Source organism: Nicotiana sylvestris, chromosome 2 (assembly GCF_000393655.2).
Source record: "Nicotiana sylvestris chromosome 2, ASM39365v2, whole genome shotgun sequence".
NCBI lineage: Eukaryota > Viridiplantae > Streptophyta > Magnoliopsida > Solanales > Solanaceae > Nicotiana > Nicotiana sylvestris.
This window is the reverse complement of record NC_091058.1, coordinates 168,273,852-168,299,041: the sequence shown is the minus strand read 5'-3', so window position 1 is coordinate 168,299,041 and position 25,190 is coordinate 168,273,852. Positions and strand designations below refer to the sequence as shown.

General features: G+C 32.5%; 1 protein-coding gene and 1 long non-coding RNA gene across 2 annotated transcripts; one reads left to right on the top strand and one right to left on the bottom strand.

Moving 5' to 3' along the window:
- Positions 1–10,867: 10,867 nt before the first annotated feature.
- Positions 10,868–24,007, bottom strand: LOC104244362 (protein DETOXIFICATION 40-like). The gene is made up of 7 exons (XM_009799773.2): positions 23,620–24,007; positions 22,616–23,247; positions 21,714–21,770; positions 21,345–21,583; positions 20,454–20,572; positions 11,136–11,222; positions 10,868–11,066 (listed from the first exon to the last, which is right to left on the bottom strand). The coding sequence occupies exons 1-7, from the start codon at positions 23,953–23,955 to the stop codon at positions 11,016–11,018; spliced, it is 1,521 nt and encodes a 506-aa protein (XP_009798075.1). The 5' UTR covers positions 23,956–24,007; the 3' UTR covers positions 10,868–11,015.
- On the top strand, positions 11,177–13,348 carry LOC104244361 (uncharacterized). Its single transcript, XR_715479.2, has 2 exons — positions 11,177–12,603; positions 12,930–13,348. It is a non-coding gene; the product is annotated as an uncharacterized lncRNA (long non-coding RNA).
- Positions 24,008–25,190: the final 1,183 nt, after the last annotated feature.

Genomic DNA, 25,190 nt, shown 5'->3' with positions numbered 1-25,190 from the left:
TTATGTAGGAAGCCTTAATATTTAGGACATTAAAATCAACTAAATTTCTTCCATGTATAAAGTAAAGTTCTATTTTAGGACCAAATATATTAACTAACTTACGTTGAAATACATTAGAAACTCAAAATCTTTAATATCTCACCAGAAACCATTAAACTTAGGATTCAAAGTCATTAACGGAAAAAATTGAACAACTACCGAAACTTTTTTTTATTTGAAGAAACGAGGTACCAATTTTTATGTTATGAATTTTTGGAGTTGAAAACAATTTAATTCTATCTTGAAAAGGTATTTTTCTCTTTTACTTACGTTATATTTTAAGAATTAAATATAATTTAATATTTTTTTAAAACAGTTTTGTTTATTTTACTTCTCGCCTAGATCAGAGATATCAATGTTCATCATTTCAATAACTTATATATTTTTCAAAATTTTTATTTTATAACTTAAATATGTTATTTAATAATATTTTTATATTTTTAAATAATTATATAGTTGTTGATATAGGTATACACACAAAACGTGTATCTTAAGTACGAAGGTCATTAGCCCCTTTAAAAATATATTTTATATTGGACAAAGTAGTAATTTTAGTTATTTTTCTAATATGTAGGAATAATCATTAATTATTTTTCTCATATTTAGGGACAATCATTTAATTAGTTGCCTATTATTTAGGACTTTGACATGGAAAATCATATAATTATCTTTTTGTTATAAAAATATTTGTTTAAGAGTCCTTGACGAGCTCTATTGTTTTGGTTAAAAAGTTTTAGTTTTAGTATTATTTATTTTTATGTTATTTTTTCAGAACTCATTTTATTCGTATAATTATGTAATTTGATTATACAATGAGCTACAGTAACTTATTCTTTTTCTAATCTGTTAATAATTCATATAATATTTATTATTAATTAAAAATTAAATAATATGCATTTTACTCCCGAAACAAAAATTGTTATTTTCTATCAATTTGTTAATCTTATTTGAGTCTTCTAAAATGAAGTAGTGAATAACTTTTAAAAAAAATTTAAAAAATTCTTAAGCTGAAATTGAAAAGGAAGCATGATAACTTATGAATTTAAAGCGATTGAATTAAAAAATTAAAATAAATTTTTAGTTGAATACATTGATCGATGATTGAGAATTTGTATGAAGATTCATCATTTTAGAGAATATTAGCTTTTATTTTATTATTCAAACATAATATTTTAATATATTATTTATATAATATTTTAAAATTCTTTCTTATCGAGATAGTGTACACGCACAAAGCGCGTACCCTAATACTAGTTATGTTAAAAGCAAGAAGGCCTTAACTGAAAAGTTTGAAGTACATAATTGCCCTTCTACTTAATTTAAAAACAGGAAGCTCTTTTGTGAGCAAATTACTTTAGTACCCTTCTTAACATAAAAAAACTACAACACTTTACTTCTTCTTTTAAAAAAAAAAAAAAAAAAAAAAAAAAAAAAACCGTAAGCCTCCGAACAGCCACAACCATTTCAATTCTCATGCTCCTTCAGTCACAACTCACAACTATTCGATCTAAGCCACCCCTTTATACTCCCTTGTGTTATGATTTTTCCGAAAAATAATAAGGAAGACAGAAAGTTAGATTAACCCTTGACTTAATTCCCTTTCTATTAACTTAAATATATTACCCTTTTTTTATTAATAAAAAAAACTAATGCCTACAAACTATAAAGTAAGCCAACGCTCCACACGCCTCTTTTGAAGAATAACACGAAGAGATACCACCTTTTAATTTTATTCTCGTGAAAAATCAAAAACCTCTATTACACTTTCTTCTCACTCTTGGATTTTCTCTGTTAATATATTCGGCGTTGCTAATATTGGTGTATTAGCGGTTCATGGTGAGGCCAGTACCGGCAATTGTAAAGATAATTTATCGGTTGTAAGTACAGTTAAAATTTGACATGTTATATTTGTTTGAAACTTGAATTTTGAAGGATATTATGGAAACTTTATTTTAGACGGATTGTAATTCATTGTTAAGATTCTGTTAGATGTATTTTTTTTCGTGTCATGTTGTTTTTTGAATTGGATGGAAAAGAGGAAAGATGGGGAAAATGACAGAATCAATTACTCAAATGGTCACTCAACTTTCTCAAATTATCTCCTAAAGTCGCTTTTCTTTCGTTTGTAACAACAAAGTCACTGAACTATGCCTATTGCACTCAGAAGATCACTCAACTAGATTTTTCAAATTTTGGATTAACAAATACTTATTTTATCCTCTAAATTATAAATATTTATCTTCTTTTATTTTTTTAACTTTTCAATATTATGATTTTCTCTTTTTAATTTATATTATGGATTTATCTATAGAATAAATAAATATTATTTATAAATTAAAAAAATAAAAATTATTTAAGCATCTATAATCTATAATGTTGGAATAACAAAATAATAAGCATAGTAAAATTAATTAGAATAATTTGTTCGTAATAATAATTTTAGTATTAACAACAAAAATTTAAAAATTTGTTTACACAATTCAGAATGAAAGAAAATAAAGGTTGTAAAATATATATTCCATGCATGTAATATAAAAATAATTATTTAAATAAAAGTATTTTTATAATATACATATATATATTCTTGAAAATTATGCTAAATTATATTATATATATTCCATGCACAATTTAACATAGTATATTTTATCTTATACAGATAGTCCCCCTACTTTCCAGTGACATAACTTTGTGTCGTCAGAAAGTTGATAGAAACATAATAATATAATTGAGCATATTTAAGAATATATAATGTATATTATAAAAATATCTTTATTTAAATAATTATTTTTGTATTACGTGCATGGAATATATATTTTACAACCTTTATTTTCTTTCATTCTGAATTGTGTAAATAAATTTTTAAAGTTTTGTTGTTAATACTAAATCATTATTACTAACAAATTATTCTAATTAACTTTTTTTTACTAAGCTCGTTATTTTATTATTCCAGCATTGTACATGCTTAAATAATTTTTATTTTTTTAATTTATAAATAATATTTATTTATTCTATAGATAAGTCCATAATATAAATTAAATAGGGAAAATCATAATATTAAAAAGTTTAACAAAATAAAAAGAAGATAAATATTTATAATTTAGAGGGTAAAATAGGTATTTGGCACTCCAAAATTTGGAAAATCTAGTTGAGTGACCTTCTGAGTGCAATAGGCATAGTTCAGTGACTTTGTTGTTACAAACGAAAGTAAAGTGACTTTAGGAGATAATTTGGGATAGTTGAGTAACCATTTGAGTAATGAACTCGAAAATGACATGTAAGTGTAGAAATATTGTTATTAAATGAAAAATAAAGATTATTGTTTCTCGGCAATTGTTTGTCCAATTATGACGTGTTTTCAAATATAAATTTCAGCATTTAATCTTTGGGTTTGACTAATGTGATTGAAATTTACGTTTCCAAAGGTATGAAGAACTTCATTATCTTCTTCGGCATTTTATATGGGTGTTAGTTTCTTATGGAGTAATTGTTAAGGTTTCCTTCGATGAATATGTATTACGCAACTTTTTAGATTACTTCTCCAATTATATTGATTAAAATGTGTATTTCAGTGTGGAAGCTTGGGATTCTGAGGGCTGAATATGAAGAATTTATGTTCTATATTTATTAATTTTAATTTTAATTTTAATTTCCAGTCATTTTTGTTTATAAATTAAAAATATTTCTGCTTTGAATGATATTTTCGCATGTTTGAGAACTTCCAGTACAGCACATATTTGTAGCTGATTTTAGGGGAAAACAAAGAAAAACAATTCTATGGTAGAATATATATAGTTGAGAATTTGAACGTTGATTGGCTATAAAGGAATATATTTGCATATGAGACCTCCTCAAGATAGTGGAAGGAATGGCATACACATCCACATACACATACACATACTAATTATTACATCTAATCAACATGCATATATAGATAGTGTAAATAGAGTTGAAAAAATTCTTATCTGAATGAAATTCAGAAATTCAATTATGGCTATGTCCAAAGTGGGTGGCTTTGGAGTGAAAACTGAAGTTAGATAATAATTAAAATCATACTGATCTTGAAGTGCATGTTGATTCAGCAACTAAAAGTTTTTCAAATAAATGTGATTATGTGCAAACATAGGTACCTTAGCTTAATGGGTTTCTACATCTATTTTTACAATTTGTTATTGAAATGACATATGTTATGCATGTGAAAAGCACTTCTTGCATCATTGATATTCAAAATTTACGAAGGACACCAAAAGCAAATGCCCCAAGTCAAGACCGATCTTTTCTTTGTTCCCTCTTTTTTGATTAAAAAACATGCAAGAAACAACTATTCTCCTATCGCCAGTCGTTATTTTATATGGTATTTCAAGGTCTTCACCTATAGTATATATGTTTGTAGCTTCATCTCAACAAACTCTCATATGTGTATTTTATATCTTTTAGCAAAAGCTCTTCTCATTTGACAGTTAATAATATAGAGATGCCATGATTCTACCTCACATTTGATGGGTAGAAATGCTTGATACTGATACTAACTAGAAAGATTTTGTCTTTATTGTTTATTATAATACTATAAGACTCACGACTAAAAATAACTCTCTACAACAGCATAAAGGATAGATAAGAAAGATAACTTTTAATTGTTGAAAAACTTTTCGAGAATTCGTAAAAGTTCACATTAAATTCCGAATTCTTTAATAATTGGCTGATAAAAGGATACCTTCTTCGAGATTTAAGCAATATTGTCCAGTATATAACGTTAAAATACTGACTAATGGACATAAAACATATTATACAAATAAAATAATAACCTATGCTACTATGCTTTACCTTCTATTTTTTGTTTTTTTTGGGGGTAAGAAAGATAATATTGCATTAAGACTTATAAAGAAAGTTACTACAAAGAGGGGGGTGCCTGTGCATCGCCATTACTATTGTTTGATAATTGTCTATTACACGGATAAAGACCACATAGATCAATGGAGTTCTCTACTATACTAACGCCATTGGAAGTGGTGTTTGCATGTCCGTCATCAGTGGCAACAAAAGGTTTTTGTTCTATATCCAGTGCCTGATCCGCTATTCTGCACATCGCCTTCCTATATCGTACATCACCTGCTTGATCCAGGTACAAAATGGTGTTGACAAAATCTGTTGGGCTCTTCAAAAACAGGTCTTGTAGCTGGTGTCATGCTGCGCCCGCTTTAGCCAAACGATCAGCCACCTCATTTTCCTCTCTGTAGGTATGCGCAACTGTGACACTAGGCATGAGAAATTATATTAGTACAAAGCATATTATCGTTTTTTAGCGGTGTTAGTACCTCTAATACATCGACGTTTATTTTCAGAGGAACCAAATTGCGAGTAGTTGTCAATTCCAGCCCATGAAAAAGGGCTTGTAATTCTGCATGAATGCTGGTTGAAGTGTCAGTGTTACCTGCAAATCCTATAATCCAATTTCCATTTGAATCACGTATGAGTCCCCTATACCCGCTTTGTGAGTTGCTGGTGATGAGCCCCATCAGTATTTAATAATGAAGTTCATAAACTGAAAAATCTTTTCCTGTCATCCAACTATATAGGTACTCCTTATTGATTATATTAATATACTTCACACACCAACTACACTCTACTAAATAACTACGTATCATCAGAAACAAACTTCAACAATCATACGTAGCTCCAGTTCCTTCCTTTAGTTTTTGAATAAAATTCACTTTCTTTCAAATTCAAGTGTGTAAAGATATAGGACAGTTTTCAAATATGTATATACTATATCTAAACTATCGCTCCTTGATTTAGCATTTTCAATGCAGAACCTGTTTCTTCAGAAATGAACCAGAATTTTTTATGCTCTTTTCTTTTTTTGTTGAGGTTTATCACTCATGAGTGTTTAATTTACTTTAATAGTTTGTTATTGACCTGAAATATATTTTGCGAAATGATTATAATTTGGAGATGATTAGAGTTTATATTCTTTCAGTAAAGCTTATATGATTTTATTTATTTAAAAAAAATTTCTCGAATAAATCATTATCTTCTAGGTCAATTTTTTCTTCATTTTTTCATTATTGTGTGTCTCTTTTATATTACTAAGGGTGTAAGCGTAACTCCTTCATTCTTATTAGTTCAAACTAGATCCAATCATTTTGACCTAGACAAACAAGTGACCATATGATAAATTCACATTGATCAATCACAAAAACTTAAACTTTATTTCTTCATTATGTATAGTTATTTACTCAAAAATTTATTTTATAATATTACTATTATTTACAAAAATGTGTATTACATGATTAGGCATACACGTGCAGCGCATGTGCAGAAAACTAGTTTAATTAAAAAGGTAAAATTTTAAAATAAGTTGTATTATATACAATTTTTGAGAAGAGGTAATAAGTTATTTAAATAGTCTTAAAAAGGTTGTATTCTGTGTAAATTACTTTCCTTTTTTTTAGGGATAGCTCTTTACAAATGACTCCCTTTTAATTTCTCTTGTAACTTGTAGGCCATTTACACCATGGTCTAAAGTAAAAATAGCACGGTCTAGCCAGCTTTCGGACTGGTCATTCAAAAATAGCCAGCATTTATCAAGTCAATGAAAAATAGCCACTATTTTGCTGCAATAGAGACCGGTTCAACATAATATACTGGAGTTCGGTGCACCTGCGTATGAACTTCCAGCATATTATGCTGGACCGGTATACTTTACTGGCTCCAGTATAATATACTGGAGAGTGGAGCGCCGGTGCTCCAAACTCCAGTATATTATGCTGGATTGGTATATTATACTGGAACTCCAGTATATTATGCTGGAGTATTTTTCCAGATTTTGAACAGTGTTTTCGTTCAGATTTATCTTTACATAAAAAGTGACTAACTTTCGATTACTTTTAAAACTAGACTATTTTTGAATGACCACTTATAAATCTGACTATTTTTGAATTTCTCTCTGGTCTAAAGTTGTTTTTGAGAAAATTGAATATCTATTGAGAAGCGTCAGACGACGGTCCAAAATATTAGTATAAATAGCAAATATTAAATGAGTTCGCAAGATTGAGCAATATATAAAAAACTAGTCTTAGTGTACGTGCGTTGCACGTGTATACAATGTCAGTCAATTAAAACTTGTATACAAGAACAATTGATTATGTAAAATAGCAAATGCCATTAAAATAACAATCATTTAACAACAAAAATAAATGTGATTACATAAATGTAGTAATTAGATTTTTTTGAACTTACAAAAATAGATAATTCAGTTAAGTTAATTATAGATATTTTATTGTATGAGATAATAATATGTTAGTATATTAAAGGATCTAATCTAACTTCTCTTTCATAGACGATATTGTTGGTCCTAAAAAGACAAATCATTTAAAACAAAAAAATGACTCTCTATCATTTAATCATTGATGCATTTACTTTAGAATAATAATAACAACTTACTAAGTAAAATATTTAATTAAAAAAATCGTGAAAACTATTTCTTAAGTTAATCAACGTATTTAATTATAACAATCGATTTAAAGTTGTAAATAGAACAAAAGATTCAAAAGAGTAAATTTATCGAAAATAAAAAATCTAAATGAAGAATATACTACTTCAATGAACTATATACAATCAAACTTGTGAACATGTAGGCATATAATGCAAATACTAATAGTATAAAATTCAAGAACAAAATATTAATAGAAAATATAAATAAAAACAATATATACATTTAGTTAATTTCAAACATTAGTTTGAATATTAGAATTTAGAAACATAAGAAAGATCAAACTTTTTTCAGAATTGTCGAACATAGTATGCACGCTTAACAAAGCAAACCTGAAAGACAAAGTTGCACTCTAGCATAACTTACCATAATCATTGGTTTTGAGCCTACAAATAGTGATTCGAGAATAATTATAATTCATATAGTCTGAACGCAATAAAGAAAGGACAAAGTTTATCCAACAAATCATTAAAATTTTAATTGATTTCTAACTCCTCTATGAGGCAAAGTACACAACATTTCATATTACAATTTTTTTTAGCATGAATTTATGAATGTGAGATTAACAAGAAGAGAGAGGGAGAGACTCCTTTCCATTAACAAAGAGGAGAAATTTCAGTTATTTTTATGAATAATACCTCTTGTACAGTCTCGATTCTTGCCCAAATTCAATTTTCTACCCAAAAGACAAGTTTTTATAAGTTGTAAAATTTAAGCTTGAATCTGTTGAAAAAAAAAAAGAAGAAGCTTGGATATTAATTTACTTTCTGTGTTTACACGGTACAAACAAAGATCTCAAAAGTTTAATGAAGAAAGATAAATTCTTTTCAAAAGAAAAACAAATCCTAAAAACAGGGAAGGGTATGCCTCTAGGATTCAATCACAATTCTTTTGTATCTCGTAAATACCAAAATGAAAAGAATTATGAACAAAAGATGTAAGAAATTACAGTCCTTAATATTAGGAATTATACATAAACACATACTCCTAAACATAAAAGGAGGTACAAGTGCTTGAGAATTTTACCAAAAAAAATTAATTCCTAAACCTAAAAGGAGGTCCAAGGGCACAAAAAGTTTACCTAAAATATTTATAAAGTATTAATATTTTTTTTACCTACCATAATTACAAAGAATTAATCTCTTTCTTATAAAGAATTAATTGATTAATTTTTTTAAAAAAAATATATATTCCTAAACCTACGTCAAACCCTCAATTTTTAATAACTTATAACGAAAGGAAAAAAACTCTTAAACCTAAAAGAAACTGAAATTAAAACTCTTACCTAGATTACCTAAATTTTTTTAAAGAATTAATTGTTGAAATGTGACAAACAAAAGTATCCCCAAGACGTAAAAGTGCTTCAAAGTTTATGTAAACGACTTTTTTGGAACATTTTACAAAATATTTAGATCTTTCTTTTACAAGTTTATTATGTTACATAGTTTAAATAAGGAAGAATATTATACACAAAATCTAGCTAATCCCGAATTCCTAAATATTTAGAAAAATATTAAATGACTATTACTAATATTAGAGAAATAATCAAATGACTATTTTGTCTAGTGTGAAATCTATTTCTAAAGGGTAAAAAACGCAAACGACATTTTGCTAAGGGTCTTCGTGCTTTTAATATAGTATAGATAGAACATTCGAGTTCTAATATTGTCCGAAAGAATAATTAGTCAAGGGCTATATTTGTATAGTTTTCAAAAATAGAGACAACATCTGGATTTATGACCTCAAAAGGGATATTTGCGTAAATCAGTCCTTCCATGAAGGACTTCTCTGGTAAACTTTAGCCCAAAAAGCTCCAAATATGTTAACACCAGCACAATTGATATTTGAGTTGTGTCTTGTGGCGATCTGTGGATTAAATTTAAGGTAAGGTAAATTAAAGGAACTTTACATCGTGTACCTACTTTTAAAAGTCCTTTAACACAATATACTTTAATTATGAAATTACATGTAGTACACATCAATTAATTACCATACATATCCATTTAGTCAAAAGAACAATAACTACCATATAAATTTACTCCCTAATTAAAGGAAAGTATCGATCTATATGAAGCAAATCCACTCCATCCGTTTAAACTTTAGACCAAAATTAAAGAATAAAATCCCTTTAAACAAAGCCTTTTCTTATGAGAACCGTTGTCCTTATTTTCTTTTATACAATAAACAATTATTCAGTAAAATATTCATTGTATACTGGTATTATATATAGCATATTAATATTGTAAGTAAAATAAAATACACACAATAAATAAAAGATAAAGATATGTTTGGTTTGGATACTATATTCCAAATTAGAATATTGTAGGTATATTCGATTTGAATATTGTATTCCAAATTAGAATATTATATACTAGTATTATATATAGCATGTTAATATTACAAGTAAAATAAATTATACACAACAAATAAAAATAAAGGTATATTTGATTTGAATTTTATATTCCAAATTAGAATATTGTGGTATGTTTGTTTGAATATGTAATGTTTGGTTTGAATATGGATTTTAAATTAGAATATTGTGATGTGTTTGGTTTAAATATTGTATTCTTTATTAGAATTTGGTATGTTGGTTTGAATTATATATTCTTGATTAAACTATTGTAATTTGGTATACTTGGTTTGAATATTGTATTTTAAATTTGAATATTGTGGTATGTTTGATTTGAATACTATATTGTGGTATGTTTGATTTAAATATTATATTCCAAATTAGAATATTATGGTATGTTTGATTTGAATATTATATTCCAAATTAGAATATTATAGTTTGTTTGATTCGAACATTATATTTTTTATTAGGATGTTGTGGTGTATTGGTTTGAATAGTAGTATGTTCTAGTATTTTATTTTAGTTTAGTATATTGTATCCCAAGTTAAAACATTTTCACCTTATTTTTGTTTTTCTTTTGATTTAGATGGAAGAGGAAAAAAAAAGCGATGAAGGACTTAGAGAATTTTTTGTCAGAAGGTAAGCATAATCCCAATTCCTTAAAACTGATGGAGTATTTTAAGGGAGTGAGAGATAATCTAGTTCCTTAAAATATGGGATTTGTTTAATGATATATAATGATATTACAGATTTAAAAAGTAAATAAAGTTTTATAAAATAGGCATACAAGATAAAATAAATATTTTAAATGTATATGAAGTTAACTGGTATTTCCCATAAGTATACCGCGTAGATTTCTCTTAAATTAAATATTCCTTGTAATATAATGCAACATCAGATACATGTCCTGTATTTTTTAAAAAAGAAAATACACCTCTTTTTGTTAAGAAATCCATTAAGTTGAAGTGGCAACAGGGGTTAAATTAGTATATCCTCAAATGATGTTTGATTATGATATATTACAAATAATTAGAAATCTTGGCTCCACGTACATCAGATTTCATGGTTTTAATATTTTACATAGGCACATCAATATAGTGAATCACACAGAATACTTGTTAATACGTACGACCAAGATTATTCTTTCTTGTCTTCCCATTTATCCAAACGTTTCTTTGCTTTCTCCACCTGTAAAGTAAAACTCTCAATTAAATATTTGTATTTTTGTAAGGGAGAGAAAATACTCATTGTATTTACCTCTTCATTCCAATGTGTTCGAAAAATGACGAACAGTAAAATAAAGGCTTGCACTGTTGTCCCACCAATCATCCCTAACCAAATCCCCTGCACGAAACAATATAAAATCAGTAAATTTATTATATTATCAGTCTTGTGTACAATCGACACAATGATTGTAAGACTGATAATATAGTGACCTAGTAGCAATAAACTAGGGACCTAAGTGTAAGTGTAGTTAGTCAAGCTTGAAGGCTTTAGTTTTAGTTTGTAAAATAAATTAGAGAAGGTACGAGAATTAGTTAAAATGAGAGTTGTTAGTCTTGAAAAGTGTACAGTTCATTCTAACAGATCCTACAGAAATAAAATTTCCGTTTTCTGCTCTTTCTTCTCTCTAGCTTTCTCTCTCTAGAAATTACTCGTTGTCGTTCGTTCATGAATCTTAAGTGATGATTGTAAAATTCTGCACTTAGATTGCATAAATTGACTTGATATCAGAGCGACGATCTCTGTAATTACCCAGATCTACAACTCTAATTTTACTAATTGAAGGTCGATTGAAGTTCAACAATAATGAGATCGAGTAGTTGCCCCATAATCATCCCTTATTCCTTCGAGATTCTGACTTGCCTAGAACAACGTTGATATCGCTGAAACTCACATGGCCTGAAAATTATGCCCTATTGAGTAGAGCTATGAAGGTAGCACTCTTGGTGAAGAACAAATTAGGAGTTTATAGATGGTACTTATCGCAAGAGTTCATACAGAGGCGAGTTGGCAACACAATGGAAAAGGTGTAATGCAGCGGTGCTATCATGGTTCAGCAACACAGTGTCAACTGAATTGGTACCAAGTATCATGTATGCTTCGAGTGCGAAGAAAGTGTGGGACGAGTTCAAAGAGAGATTTGATAAGGACAATTTGACCAGAATCTATCAACTCTGGACTAATATTGCAATGCTGAGACAGGGGTACGGACAATCACTACGTATTTTTTAAAGATGAAAGATTTATGGGATGAATTGGACATTTTAGCACGGTTGCCTTCACATGACTATGAGGAATTGAGACCGTATGTTGATCATCTGGTAAGACAAAGGCTACTGCAGTTCCTTATGACGCTCAATGAGAGCTATAGCCAAAGAACGTTAGGAGTTGTTGAGACAAACAAAGATCCTCTAACTATGTTAGCAGGCCGGGGACAAATGTTTAAAGAAAAAAACAGGATTAATCTGTGAGCACTATGGCTATAAGGGCAACCTAACGGAGAATTTCTACAAAACAATAGCCTATCCAGCAGATTTTACGAGCAAGAAAAAGTGGCAACCATGTGCATATTAGCCTTATTCCAACAATGCAAATACAAATTCAGAGGTAGGAACAAATGTCAAAGGTCAAGTTCAAGGAAATTATTTGATAGAGGAATATTACAAGCAATCTTCTGTGGGAGAAGGATCTACTGTGATGACAGATTCTTCAAACATGACAGGTATTGTGTCCTTATTATCTAATGTATCCCACGACAGTGTATACGATTGGATAATAGACTCAGGGATATCACATCATATAATTTTCTGCAAAGATGTTTTAGAATGTCTTAAGGCAATAGAAGGACAAAACAGTTATGGAGTAGAAACACCTACAAGAGATAAATAAAAGATCACATACTCAGGAGATGCACTAATTCCAAAAAAACGGAAGATAACAAATATCATGTGTGTGCCAGATTTAAAATTCAACGTGCTTTTAGTGTCCAAGATAACTAGAGACTTGTGTTGTTCAATCACCTTCTATCCTGAATTTCGTGTGTTTCAGGGCTCTACAATGGCAAGGTGCTGGGGATTGGTAAGGAAGATATTGGCCTATACATACTTAGAAGAGAAGAAGGGGTAGCAGCAGGGACTTTAAAAAATGAAACAGTAGATACTAGATTATGGCATCAAAGACTGAGACATGCTTCTAAAAATGTTAAGCAACACTTGGTGGAACTATAGAATAAGGTAGATATAGACATGCTGAACTATTGTGCAGTTTGCCCTTTGTCCAAACAAAGTAGACTTAAATTTCATGTTAGTAGCAATAAGTCTAGTTGTACCTTTCAGCTTGTGCATGTTGATGAATGTAGTCCATATAATATAGTACCAACCTATGATACAAAACACAATTTTGTTATCATAGTTGATGACTTCAGTAGATATACTTGAATTTGTCTGTTACATTCCAAGAGTGAGTGATTATGGTCTTAAAAGATTTCTTTCCTTTGACTAAGAATCAGTTTGGTACTGTGATTAAGATCAAATAATGGCACAGAGTTTCTTTACACTAAGTGCAACGAATTGTTTACCTCTTTTGGTGTAATACATCAAAGCAGTTGTCCCTACACTCCACAACAGAGTGGAGTTATAGAAAGAAAGTACAGGGATATCCTAGAGGTAACTAAGGCATTGAGATTTCAAAGTAGCATGTCAGTGATGTTTTGGAGAGATTGTGTAAAGATTGTTGTGTATTTGATCAACAAACAACCTACAGAGGTATTAGATGTCAAATCTCCTTCTGAAATGTTGTATGGTAAACAATCCAAAATTGATCACTTAAGAGTATTTGGGTGTCTATACTAAAGTCAAGACTCATGTAACAACAAGCTAGATCAAAGCTCAGCCATAGTTGGTTTCGGTCGTTGAAGATTCGCCGTAGTGACAAGGCTTTCATAGTCCGAAAGTAGGCCAGCTATGAAAGCACATTTCCTAGGGGGATAAGTATATACCAAGAGCAAGAAGAACATTCTTCATAGACTACACAGATACACAAAAGGGATGCAAACTATTCGATTTGGACTCTAACACATTTCTTGTTAGTAGAGATGTGAGTTTTAGAGAGGACATCTTTCCTTTTAAGGAAGAGAGCATAGACAAAGAGGACTTATTTCTTCCCGGCATAGTGGACACAACTAATTCAAGCATCCAAAATAGATACAATGTAAGAGCAGATGTTTCTATTGAAGTTCCTGAAGAAAATAACATGGTTCCAACAGCTAACTCTGATGGTGATTTCCACACTAAACAACTGGGATCTAACCAGGAATACGAAGTCATTTCTGAAATGGAAAACTTGGTTGATGAAGTAGTGGAACAGGAGGTGGACTATAAGGTGAATGAGGCACTACCAAAACCAGTTGTAGATACATATAAAAATCAGACAAGTTCTTCAGTTGGGATGAGAAAGTCAGCTAGAGGTGTAAAGCCTGCTATTTGGCTGAAAGACTATGTCACTACCTAGAAACCATCAGGACAAAATCCTTATCCCATCTCACAGTATGGATCCTACGATCATCTGCCAATGCATATCAGGCCTATCTAACAGCTTCTTCAGCAGATGCAGAACCTTCTTCCTTTACAGAAGACTCTCAAGATGTTATATGGGTAGAGGCAATGAAGGAGGAGATCAAAGCTTTGGAAGACAATAGCACATGGGAGGTTGTAGATTTGCCCTTAGAGAAGCAGCACATTGGTTCTAAATGGGTATATAAAATCAAATACAAGACAAATTGAGATGTAAAAAGTTTTAAAGCAAGACTTGTTGCTAAAGGTTATACACAACAAGAAGACCTAAACTACCATAAAATATGCTCCTCAGTAGTCAAAATGGTGACAGTCAGAACTGTGATCAGTCTGGAAACCTCCAAAAATTGGCATCTCTTTCAAATGGATGTCAATTATGCCTTCTTACATGGAGATCTTTATGAAGAGGTTGATACGCATCTGCCTCAAGATTTTCATACGAAGGAGGAGTCTAAAGTGTACGAACTGTCAAAGTCTCTTTATGATCTTAGACAAGCATCCAGGCAGTAGAATATTAAACTGGCTGATGCTCTCACCAAGGCAGGGCATTTGCAAAGTGCTATGATCACTCACTTTTTTTATAAAGAAAAATGGTGCAGATATAGTGATTATATTAGTGTATGTTGACGACCTCTTAATCCTTGAAAGTTGTAAAGAATTGATAGATGATGCAAAGGAAGCACTGCACATGAACTTTAAAGTTAAAGATTTGGTGAATTGAAGTATTTCCTAGGAGTAAAAGTTATGAGACCACAGAAGGGGATTCTTCTAAATCAAAGGAAGTATGCAGTGGGTCTTATATCTGAAGCAGGACTAGGTGGAGCAACACCTGCAAATTCACCTCTTGAACAAAATCATAAACTTACAACTATTGACTATGATATGCATGTTGGGGTCAAAGGATATGAAGAACTACATGATATTGGTGGATACCAAAAGCTCATAGGAAAGAAAATATACTTAACCATGACTAGGCCTGACATCTGCTTTGCAGTTATGATACTTACCCAATTCATGCAGCATCCAAAGTAGTCTCACTTAGAAGCAACCATGAGGGTAATAAGGTACATACAAGGATCTCTAGGAAGAGGAATATTTCTAAAGAAAGAGTCGCTAGAACATGTCTTATCCTTCTGTGATTCAAACTGGGCAGCACGTCCAAACACAAGAAGATCTGTTACAGATATGTAGTTAAATTGGAATATTAATTGATTTTTTAGAAATCTAAAAAATAATAGACTGTAAGAAGAAGTTTCGCAGAAGCAGAATATAAAAGCATGGTTGTAGTGGTGCCTGAAGTGGTCTGCCTTGCAAACTTGATAAAGAGCTTGGGATTCTAGTTCAGTAACCTATGAAGCTATTTTTTAACAGCAAGACAGCCTTACAAATTATTGCTACTCCAATCTATCATGAAAGAACTAAGAACATAAAAATAGACCCTCATTTTGTGAGGGGAAGGATTAAAGATGGACTGATATCACCACGGTATATTCCTAGAAAAGAGCAGGTTGTAGATTGATGACAAAAGCTTTCAGAGCTGCCCATCATCAGACCCTTGTCTCCAAACTGGGAGTGTTGGATGCTTTCTACTATCTAGCTTGATGGGGAGTATCAAGACTGAAAGCATAGGGACCTGGTAGCAATAAATGAGGGACCTAAGTGTAGTTAGTCAAGCGTGAAGGCTTTAGTTTGTAAAATCCATTAGAGAAGGTAAGAGAGTTAGTTAAAAGGAGAGTTGTTAGTATTGAAAAGTGTATAGTTCATTCTAATAGATTCTACATAAATAAAATTTCCTTTTTCTACTCTTCCTTCTCTCTAGCTTTCTCTCTCTAGAAATTACTATAAATTGTTGTTCCTCATGAATCTTAAGTGATGATTGTAGATTTTGCATTTATATTGCATAAATTGACACATTTTACTAACCTACTATAGTAGGTTAGCATTGTATACATATTTACTTTTCATAAAATACCCTAACCAACAAACAAACCACACATTAATAGGAGGGACATTACTGTCTTTTTATGATAATCTAAACCCAATTCTCCCTTCTGTATTTTCTCTTCTCTCCCTAAGCGAGGCGTCCTTCTCTGTTTTCTCTCTTATGTTTTTTCTTTTCTTTGTAAGGGAACTTGTTGACTAGGATTTACGATTCATGGATAATTTATGTTTGGAATTTGGATAATGTAGAACATGTGCATCACTTCATTTGCGATTGAACTGCACCGAAGTTCTCATTGAAAGTTATGCAGTATCTATTGCAAGAAAAAAAGAGGCACTGGAACACAGAGGAAAGAAAATTATTCAGCTCAAATATATAAAATATTGTTAAGAAAAGAGATTGTGGTTTGTCTTTAATCAGTTGATCAATTTTATGCCTGTGAGCTCTAGCTTATTTCATGTCTTTTTTACTCCAAAAATCTTGACAGAAAATATAAATCCAAACTATTCACACTGCATCTAATGATTTCAAATCTTAATTTCTATGGAGACTATCTAAATTAAGAAGATAAAGAAAATGACAGAATGCAAAAAAAATTGTAAGACATTCAGATGCCTCAAGCTTTTATTTACGGATGGAGAGAGCAACGTGTAAATGAGAAAGGGCAAAATGGGAACTACGTTTAATTTTTTGTGGAAAGACAAAAATATCCCTCTCATTTAGTCGTTCGCGGAATGATGTAAGGGTTTTTTGGGAAAGCAAATATGTATACAATGCTAACTTATTGTAACGACCCGAATGGTCGTTTTTAGCAATTGCATTTCGCTCGGTTGTTTGAGGGAATGAGTAGCTCCGTAGGAAGTATTATGACCTATATGAATCGTCGGTTTTGGTTTTCAGGTTATTCTGAATTGATTTGGAAGAATGATTTTCAGCTAGAAGCTTTAAATTTGAAAGGTTTGACCAAGTTTTGACCTATTAGAATTTGACCTCATATTGAATTTCTGATGGTTCTATTAGCTCCGTTGGGTGATTTTGGACGTAGGAGCGCGTCTGGATTGTGATTTGGAGGCCCATAGTAGAATTTGGCTTGAAATAGCGAAAGTTGGAATTTTGGAAAGTTTGACTGGGAGTGGACTTTTTGTTATCAGGGTCGGATTCCGATTTCGGAAGTTGGAGCAGGTCCATAATGTCAAATGTGACTTGTGTACAAATTTTCAGGTTAATCGGACATGATTTGAATAGGTTTCAGCATCGGTTGTGGAAGTTTGAAGTTTCAACTTCATTGATTTCGAATTGAGGTGTGATTCATCGTTTCGATGTTGTTATGTGTGTTTTGAGACCTCAAGTAGGTCCGTGTTATGATATGAGACTTGTTGGTATATTTGAGTAGGGTCCCAAGGGGGGCTCGGGTGAGTTTCGGATAGGTTTGGGTTGTGTTGCGCTCATTTTTTATGTTTCGACGTCGTTTTTCAAGCATAATGGTACTACATTAAACAAATGAGCTCCAATTTCTTTTTTTATGTAAGCATTAGACCCGTATTATAATTACAGATCCATAACAAAAAGAATTGTCGAATTTGGACATCACATGTGGATTTTATGGTCATTTTACTAAGAATTGGGTTGCCAGATTTTTCAGAATAATTACGAAATTGATACTGAATTCGTATTTAAAAATTTGCACAATTTTCAAATATTGAAACTAATGTATCTCCTTCAATATAAGGTCAAATGGAGTGATTCAAGAGCTTAGCTTGACTAAATTTCAGAAGGAATCCATTGGAGGCATCAAAAGCGAGTTTCAGGATTGTTTGGCATGAGAATCGAGGCAAAATAGCTGGCAAAAAAAATATATATAAAACAAAGGTTTGTTCATATTTTGAGTTGGGGAGCTTGGATTTGAGCGATTTTGGAGGCGATTTGCACCATATGTATTGAGGTAAGTGTTCTCTACTCGATTTTGGTTATATTTCATGAATCCACCTTCGTTTTTGGCATTTGATTGATGATTTCAAAGTAAAATTTTGGGGGGGGGGGTTGCATTAAGTTTCATAAAGTTAATTTTTAAGTTTTGAACATCGATTCAGAGTCGGAATTGGATGAAACTAGTATGATTGGACTCATAATTGAATGAGTTGTTGGATTTTGTAAGTGTTGTTGAGTTTCGAGATGCGGGCTCGGGTTGGGCTTTTTGGCCGATTTTGGGCTTTTGATTAAAGATTTGACCTTTTTCGATTGGGATTGGTTGCTTTAGCATTGTTTGATGTATTTGAGTTCTTTTTGGTTAGTTTTGAGCCGTTCAGAGGTCGGAACGCGCGAGATGTCATTTTTGGAGCATCGCTTGGCTTGCTCGGTATTGGAATTGGCTTGTTTGAGGTAAGTAATGATTGTAAATCTTGTCCTGAAGGTATGAAACCCCGGATTTCACATTTTTTTACTACTTTGAGGTGACACACATGCTAGGAGATGGACGTGCACCGTTGGAGATTGTGACTTGATCCGTCCCGGAGTAACTATAAAGTTGCGTATTTGACTTAAATTATATGATACTTATGTGTTTTAGAAAGAATTTCCTATAAATTGGGCCGAATGCCATATTTGGGCCTTATGGCAGAGATGTTTGGACCCTTAGAGATTTTTTTTCTTATTATCCTCTCACTGTTTTTTATTTAAGATCTATACTCAATCATGCTGTATTTACTGATTTCATAACTCAGTCTTTATTACTCCATTTTGATGCATAAAATGATATTTTGGGCTGAACACCCTGTTTTACTGATAACCCGAGTGGCTTGAGAGGTTTCTGACTGAGTGAGGTCGAGGGCCTGTATTGTGAGGATATTATGGGATCGGGTTGCACGCCGTAGCATATTGTTATTGATTCATGATTTTTTTGAGGTCGCGGGCCTGATTGATTTATGCCACGAGATGACTTGTTATGAGGCCGAGGGCCTGATTGATTTATGCCACGAGGTGGCTTGTTATAGCGTTTGGGCTGTAGGAGCCCCTCCAGAGTCTGTACACCCCCAGTGAGCGCGGGTACCCTGAGTGAATGATATGATATTTTGCCCAAGGGGCTGTTCTTGATTCATGTTGTGCCCGAGGAGCTGTTTACGAGCGATTGAGAGGTAATGCCCAATGGGCAGTATATGAGACTGTGAGGTTTGCCCGAGGGACTGTTCACGAGTGATGTTCACTGAGGCTGTTCTTAATTTATGTTGCCCGAGGGGCTGTATACGAGTGAGTTTTGCCTGAGGGGCTGTTTATGTTTTCATCATTTTTGCTCACTCTTTCATCACTTCGTTGAAAACTGTTGAAAGATGTTTTAAATGGTTTTACTGAAACTGGATTTAAATGAGCTGAGTTGATTCAAAACCCTGATTTTAAAAACCTGCTGTATTTTATTGAGATTTCATGATATGAACTGTATATGTTTTATTGCTCATCACTATTGCTCAGTCTCTATTTACTTTTATTACTGACTGAGTTGGCGTACTCACATTACTCCATGCACCTTGTGTGCAGATCCAGGTATTTCTGAACCCGATAGCGGGTGTTGATTACTCAGTGGCAAATCCATCGAAGTTAGTAAGGTAGCTTCCTAGCGATCGCAACCCTGCTTTTCTCCCTCCTTATCCTCCCTTAGTTGTATTCAATTATTTCCAGGCTATGTTAGTCTTGATGTTGTTAGACGGTTGTAGTAGATGTTCATGACTAGTGACACCCCGATGTCGGGCTTTTTTTTTCGCACTGTTGTTTTAATTTAAACTCCTTATGCAGGTTTATTGTTAAATAGCTTTGGTTTTGTCTTAAAAATGAAAACATTGATTGGTTTTGGTAATGTTTCGGCTTGCCTAGTACCACGTTAGTCGCCATCACAACAGGGTTAGTTTTGGATCGTGACACTTACTACACCTATGTAGTAGGTTATCAAATCCCACATATGTATATACACACACTTTTATCTAGATTATTTTAATTTCCATTTAGTATTATATATTATATATATATGAAAGAAAATGCTTGTGCAAAATGAAGAGAAATTTAAACATATACCTTGACTCCATAGTTCCATTTGAAGCAGAGAAGTGACCCAACTGGTATTCCAATGATGTAATAACAACCAACATTTACATATGCAACAAAAGCTTGCCATCCGCATCCAACAGCAACACCTTTTGTATTAGGAAGGATATACAAGCAAACTTAATTTAAGGGGAGAAATTTAAAAATAGCCATATTTACAATTGGTCATTCAAAAATAGCCACGGTTTCAAAAGTAATTGAAATTCAGCCACTTTTCATGTAAAGATAAATCTGAGCGAAAATACAATTCAAAACTCGAAAAATACACCCGTATATTATACTGGAGTTCCAGCATAAGTATGCTTGAACTCCAGCATATTATACGGGAGTTCCAGGATAACTATGCTGGAACTCCAGCATAATATGTTGGAGTTCCAGCATAAGTACACTAGAACTCTAACATAATATACGGGAGTTCCAGCAAGTATAAATGTCCAGTATAATATACTGGAGTTTGGAGCACCGGTGCTCCAGTCTCCCGTATATTATACAGGAGTCAGCAAAGTATACCGGTCCAGCATAATATGCTGGAGTTCGTACACAGATGCACCGAACTCCCGTATATTATACGGGACCGGTCTCTGTTGCAGCAAAATAGTGGCTATTTTTCATTGACTTCGTAAACGGTGACTATTTTTGATTGACTAGTCCGAAAACTGGTTATACCGTGCTATTTTGACTAATTTAAGTGTATTAGATCTGGACCAAAAGAATAGCCCATGGCCCGATCGATGATGGATACAATCGCAAAGTTAATCCATGATTACATACCAACATTAATAATCATGAGCATTTATTATTTTTTTAAAAAAAAATCTGATTTCAAACTATTTAATTTCATAAAACAAAAGAAAATCTTACCCAGTAAAACAGGTTGAATGCCATTGAGCAGGATTGACATTGCCAAGAAGGGCGTTAATCCGGAGACTACGTTTGCGACATTCTTTCCATCCGTAAAAATGTAACTAATGACATGCCGTAACGTAAGAACAAGGATTGCAAAAAATAGTGAAATCAGGAAGCAACTTAGAGTTGCTATCAGAACTGAGAAAGCAGCTGATTTGGGATGTCCTGCTCCAAGTTCATTGCTCACCCTAACACTGTCATCATAATCCCAGGTAGGCAAATAATTAATTAACAGAGTTTTCAAAATAGAGTTCAGAATCTATGCTTTGATAAGTGTGTGCTGCATTGATAATCTATGATTGCATAAGTTGACATTTCACTAACCTTGCAGCTGCACTGAAGCCTACAGATATCTTGAAAACCCATCCAAGTATTTGCATGCTGCAGGTCAAATTTTATTTAAAAGACTGAGAACATGGGTGCATACTTGTTTGATAAATGTGATTAAATATTCTTACAATGAGCAAATACTGATATGAATATCAGGGGCCTCCCTAGGAGCAACTTATGGGTTTGGCCGTACCTAATAGGTTCGCCCTAAACCTTGTATTTGTGTTATGAAATTCACTAAATATGTATAACTTTAAATTTTAGAAACCAATTACTTGAGATCGTTGTTGCAGAATTCAGAACCCATAAAATTCAAATCTCGAATCTATTTCTCGATGAATATTGTCGTCCGAAGATCTAGCATTCAGGTAATACAATCAAATGAGGTTATCTTGACTGATTAGCTGTCAAACCGCAAGTCAAACAAGAAAAGAAAGAAAAAGAAAAGGTTGAAAACCTCCAAAAGATGAATGTTTATGCTTATATTTCCTCTTAGTTACTAATACTGCAAAGGAATCTTATTTACTCCCTCTGGTTCAACTTAGATGAGGTAGTTTGACTCGGCACAGAGCTTAAGAGAAAAAAAGACTTTTGAAATTTGTGGTTTTACAAGTTTAAGGGGTAAAAACTTTGTGGGGCCATGATATTTTTGTGGTTGTAAAATTTCTCATTAAGAGTAAAATGTGTAAAATGAAGAGTTTAAAGTTGAATTATTTCCAAATTTAAAAATGTGTCATCTATTTTGGAATAGACTAAAAAGAAAAATAACTCATCTAATTTGAAACGGAAGGAATACCAAGTTATTTTAATATTTAAAAGTTTTTCTTTGTGGTTAATTCTTTATGCTATAAACTTAATTCAACTCAAATACTCAAATATTGGAACCATTCATTTACCATATGGTAAGAGAATCCAGTGACATTTCAGCATTTTTGAGCCGCCCTGCAATCAGCACAAGGATTTGATAGTAGCAGCATTCTAATGAGAGCATCACCGCAGAAACCAGTGACAGTTTCAAGAAATCCCATAATCCAGAAAATGCCAGCATACTGAAACCTGTCCATGTCTTCTTGCACTTTTTACTTGACAAAATATACACAAACTGTGCTACAACTATAATCCACCACGAAAAACTCAGCATCAATGAAGCCCCCAAAATTCCCCAACGAGTTTTATACACAACAAGCCATGTAAAGAAGCTATGAACAACCAGGGTGGCTGCTGCAATATAAGCACTAGGCTTGATAATGCTCTGTGATTGAAGGAATTTTTGAATTGAGAAGTTCGCTGCGTACGCGAAAATTTGGGGAATTAGACCATAGACGAAAACTGCAGCTGCTGACGCGATCGCTGGTTTCTGACCGAGTAGAATCAAGATTGGCTTGGAGAAGATGTAGATGAATAAGAGTGGAATTCCTGTGGCCATAAGGATGAGTGTTGATCTTTGTAGGTATATTCCTAGCATCTCATACCTCTGCGCTCCATATGCTTGTCCACACAATGTCTCCACTGCACTTCCCATTCCAAGCTGCAGCAACAAACAGTGAAGCAACAACTGATAAATATGACATTTGTATAACATGTTAAGATACACTAATAATGTAAAAGTATTATCTTTATACTACTGTTAGTATATATCGCTTAAATCCTTAGGAAATTATCATATTTATTGTAAGTAGTAGCATCACAGATCGCGATTAATGAATTATAAAGTCTCTTAAAATTGAATGGTCTGGCACTTTTAGCCCTTTCAACAGTGGTTACTATTCAAACACTCCAAAATTTTGTTCTTGTGGATAGACGTGCCATAATCCTTAAGCCTGAATTTGACATTCTGCAGCATAAAAGTGCTTAATGCTTAGCTTATTACAGGGTTGGTGTCGGAGGGTAATGAACTTACCATGATACCATAGGCAAAGACTTGAATACCAACGTTGCCAAGAGAAGAAGCAGCTAATTCAAAACTCCCAAGACGTCCACAGAAGATTTGAGTGACGATAGAAATGAGATTATTCAGCATATAAACTATAATTGCCGGCCCTGCCAGAGGCAAGAGATTACTCAATTCGATTTTGATTGAACGTCGAAATCGCACCAAAAAAGATAAGCTTTTATCTGATAGCATTTCTTCAAGCTCAGAGCTTATTGTTTGATGATTCGGTTCTAACACTTCTGGTGTTGCTGATGATGGTGATATGGATTCACAGGGCTCATCACATTCTCTCCTAAACTCCATTACTTTCTCTCTTTTTGTTATAGAGTTTACTAATGAGATGTCAATTTTCAAAGTAAAAATATGACCTAAAGAATCACTTTTTGTCGTTCGGTATTTGAAATCTACTCACTCGATTAATTCAGATTCAGGTCGATTTGATCCACTAAGAAGATAATTAAGTATTATTTATTAAGAAGTTCGTTATGTTACGGAAGCCAAATTATATAGTATGAATGAGTCACAACTATTATACCAAAAATTATGACAGTCACCAAATAATAAATAAGACAATAAAGCAACAATAAAATGAACATCAGAATTTACGAGGTTCGGCCAATTTTGCCTACTTCCTCGGACACAACCAATATTTTATTCCACTCCAAAAATACAAGTGAAATAATACTAAAGAGAGAAGATACAAATGCCTTAAGAAGATAAGAAGGCAAATGAGAGGTGTGTTTAAATCCTAAACATTAGGCCTCCTTTTATAGGGAAAAATTCCCAACAACTTTCTTCCTTCACCGATGTGGGACATTTTGGCATTCAACAAATCTCCACCTTGGCAAAATTCCACATCTTTAATTTTCTCTTAATAACAAATTTTGGTTGTATCTTCATCTTCAATCTTCAGTGTTCAACAATGTTGATCAAATTCAAACAATGTTGAAACTTGACCGCAATCACCACTTTTGTCAGCATATCAACAGGATTCTTTCTAGTATGAATTTTCTTCACCGTGACTCCACCTTCTTCTATGATTTCTCGTACGAAATGGTACCGAACATCAATGTGCTTCGTCCTTGCATGATAAACTTGGTTCTTCGCTAATTGAATAACACTTTGACTATCACAAAAAATTGCGATACTTTTGTGTCCAATACCAAGCTCTTTTAGCAATCCCTGAAGCCAAATTGCCTCCTTCACAATCGCTGTAATAGCCATGTACTCTGCCTCTGTTCTAGACAAAGCAACTGTTGACTGCAAAGTAGACTTCCAACTAACTGGTCCCTTTGCAAAAGTAAACACAGAACCAGTAGTTGATCTTCGTTTGTCCAGATCACCCGCAAAATCTGAGTCACAATATCCAACTACAGACTGATTGCCTTCCTGCTCAAAAACTAACCCAACATCTACAATATTATGAATATACCTTAGAATCCACTTCACAGCTTGTGAAATGTCAGGTCTCGTACGGACCATTGCATACATCAAGCTACCAACATCATTTGCATATGGTACCCTTGATATATACTCCT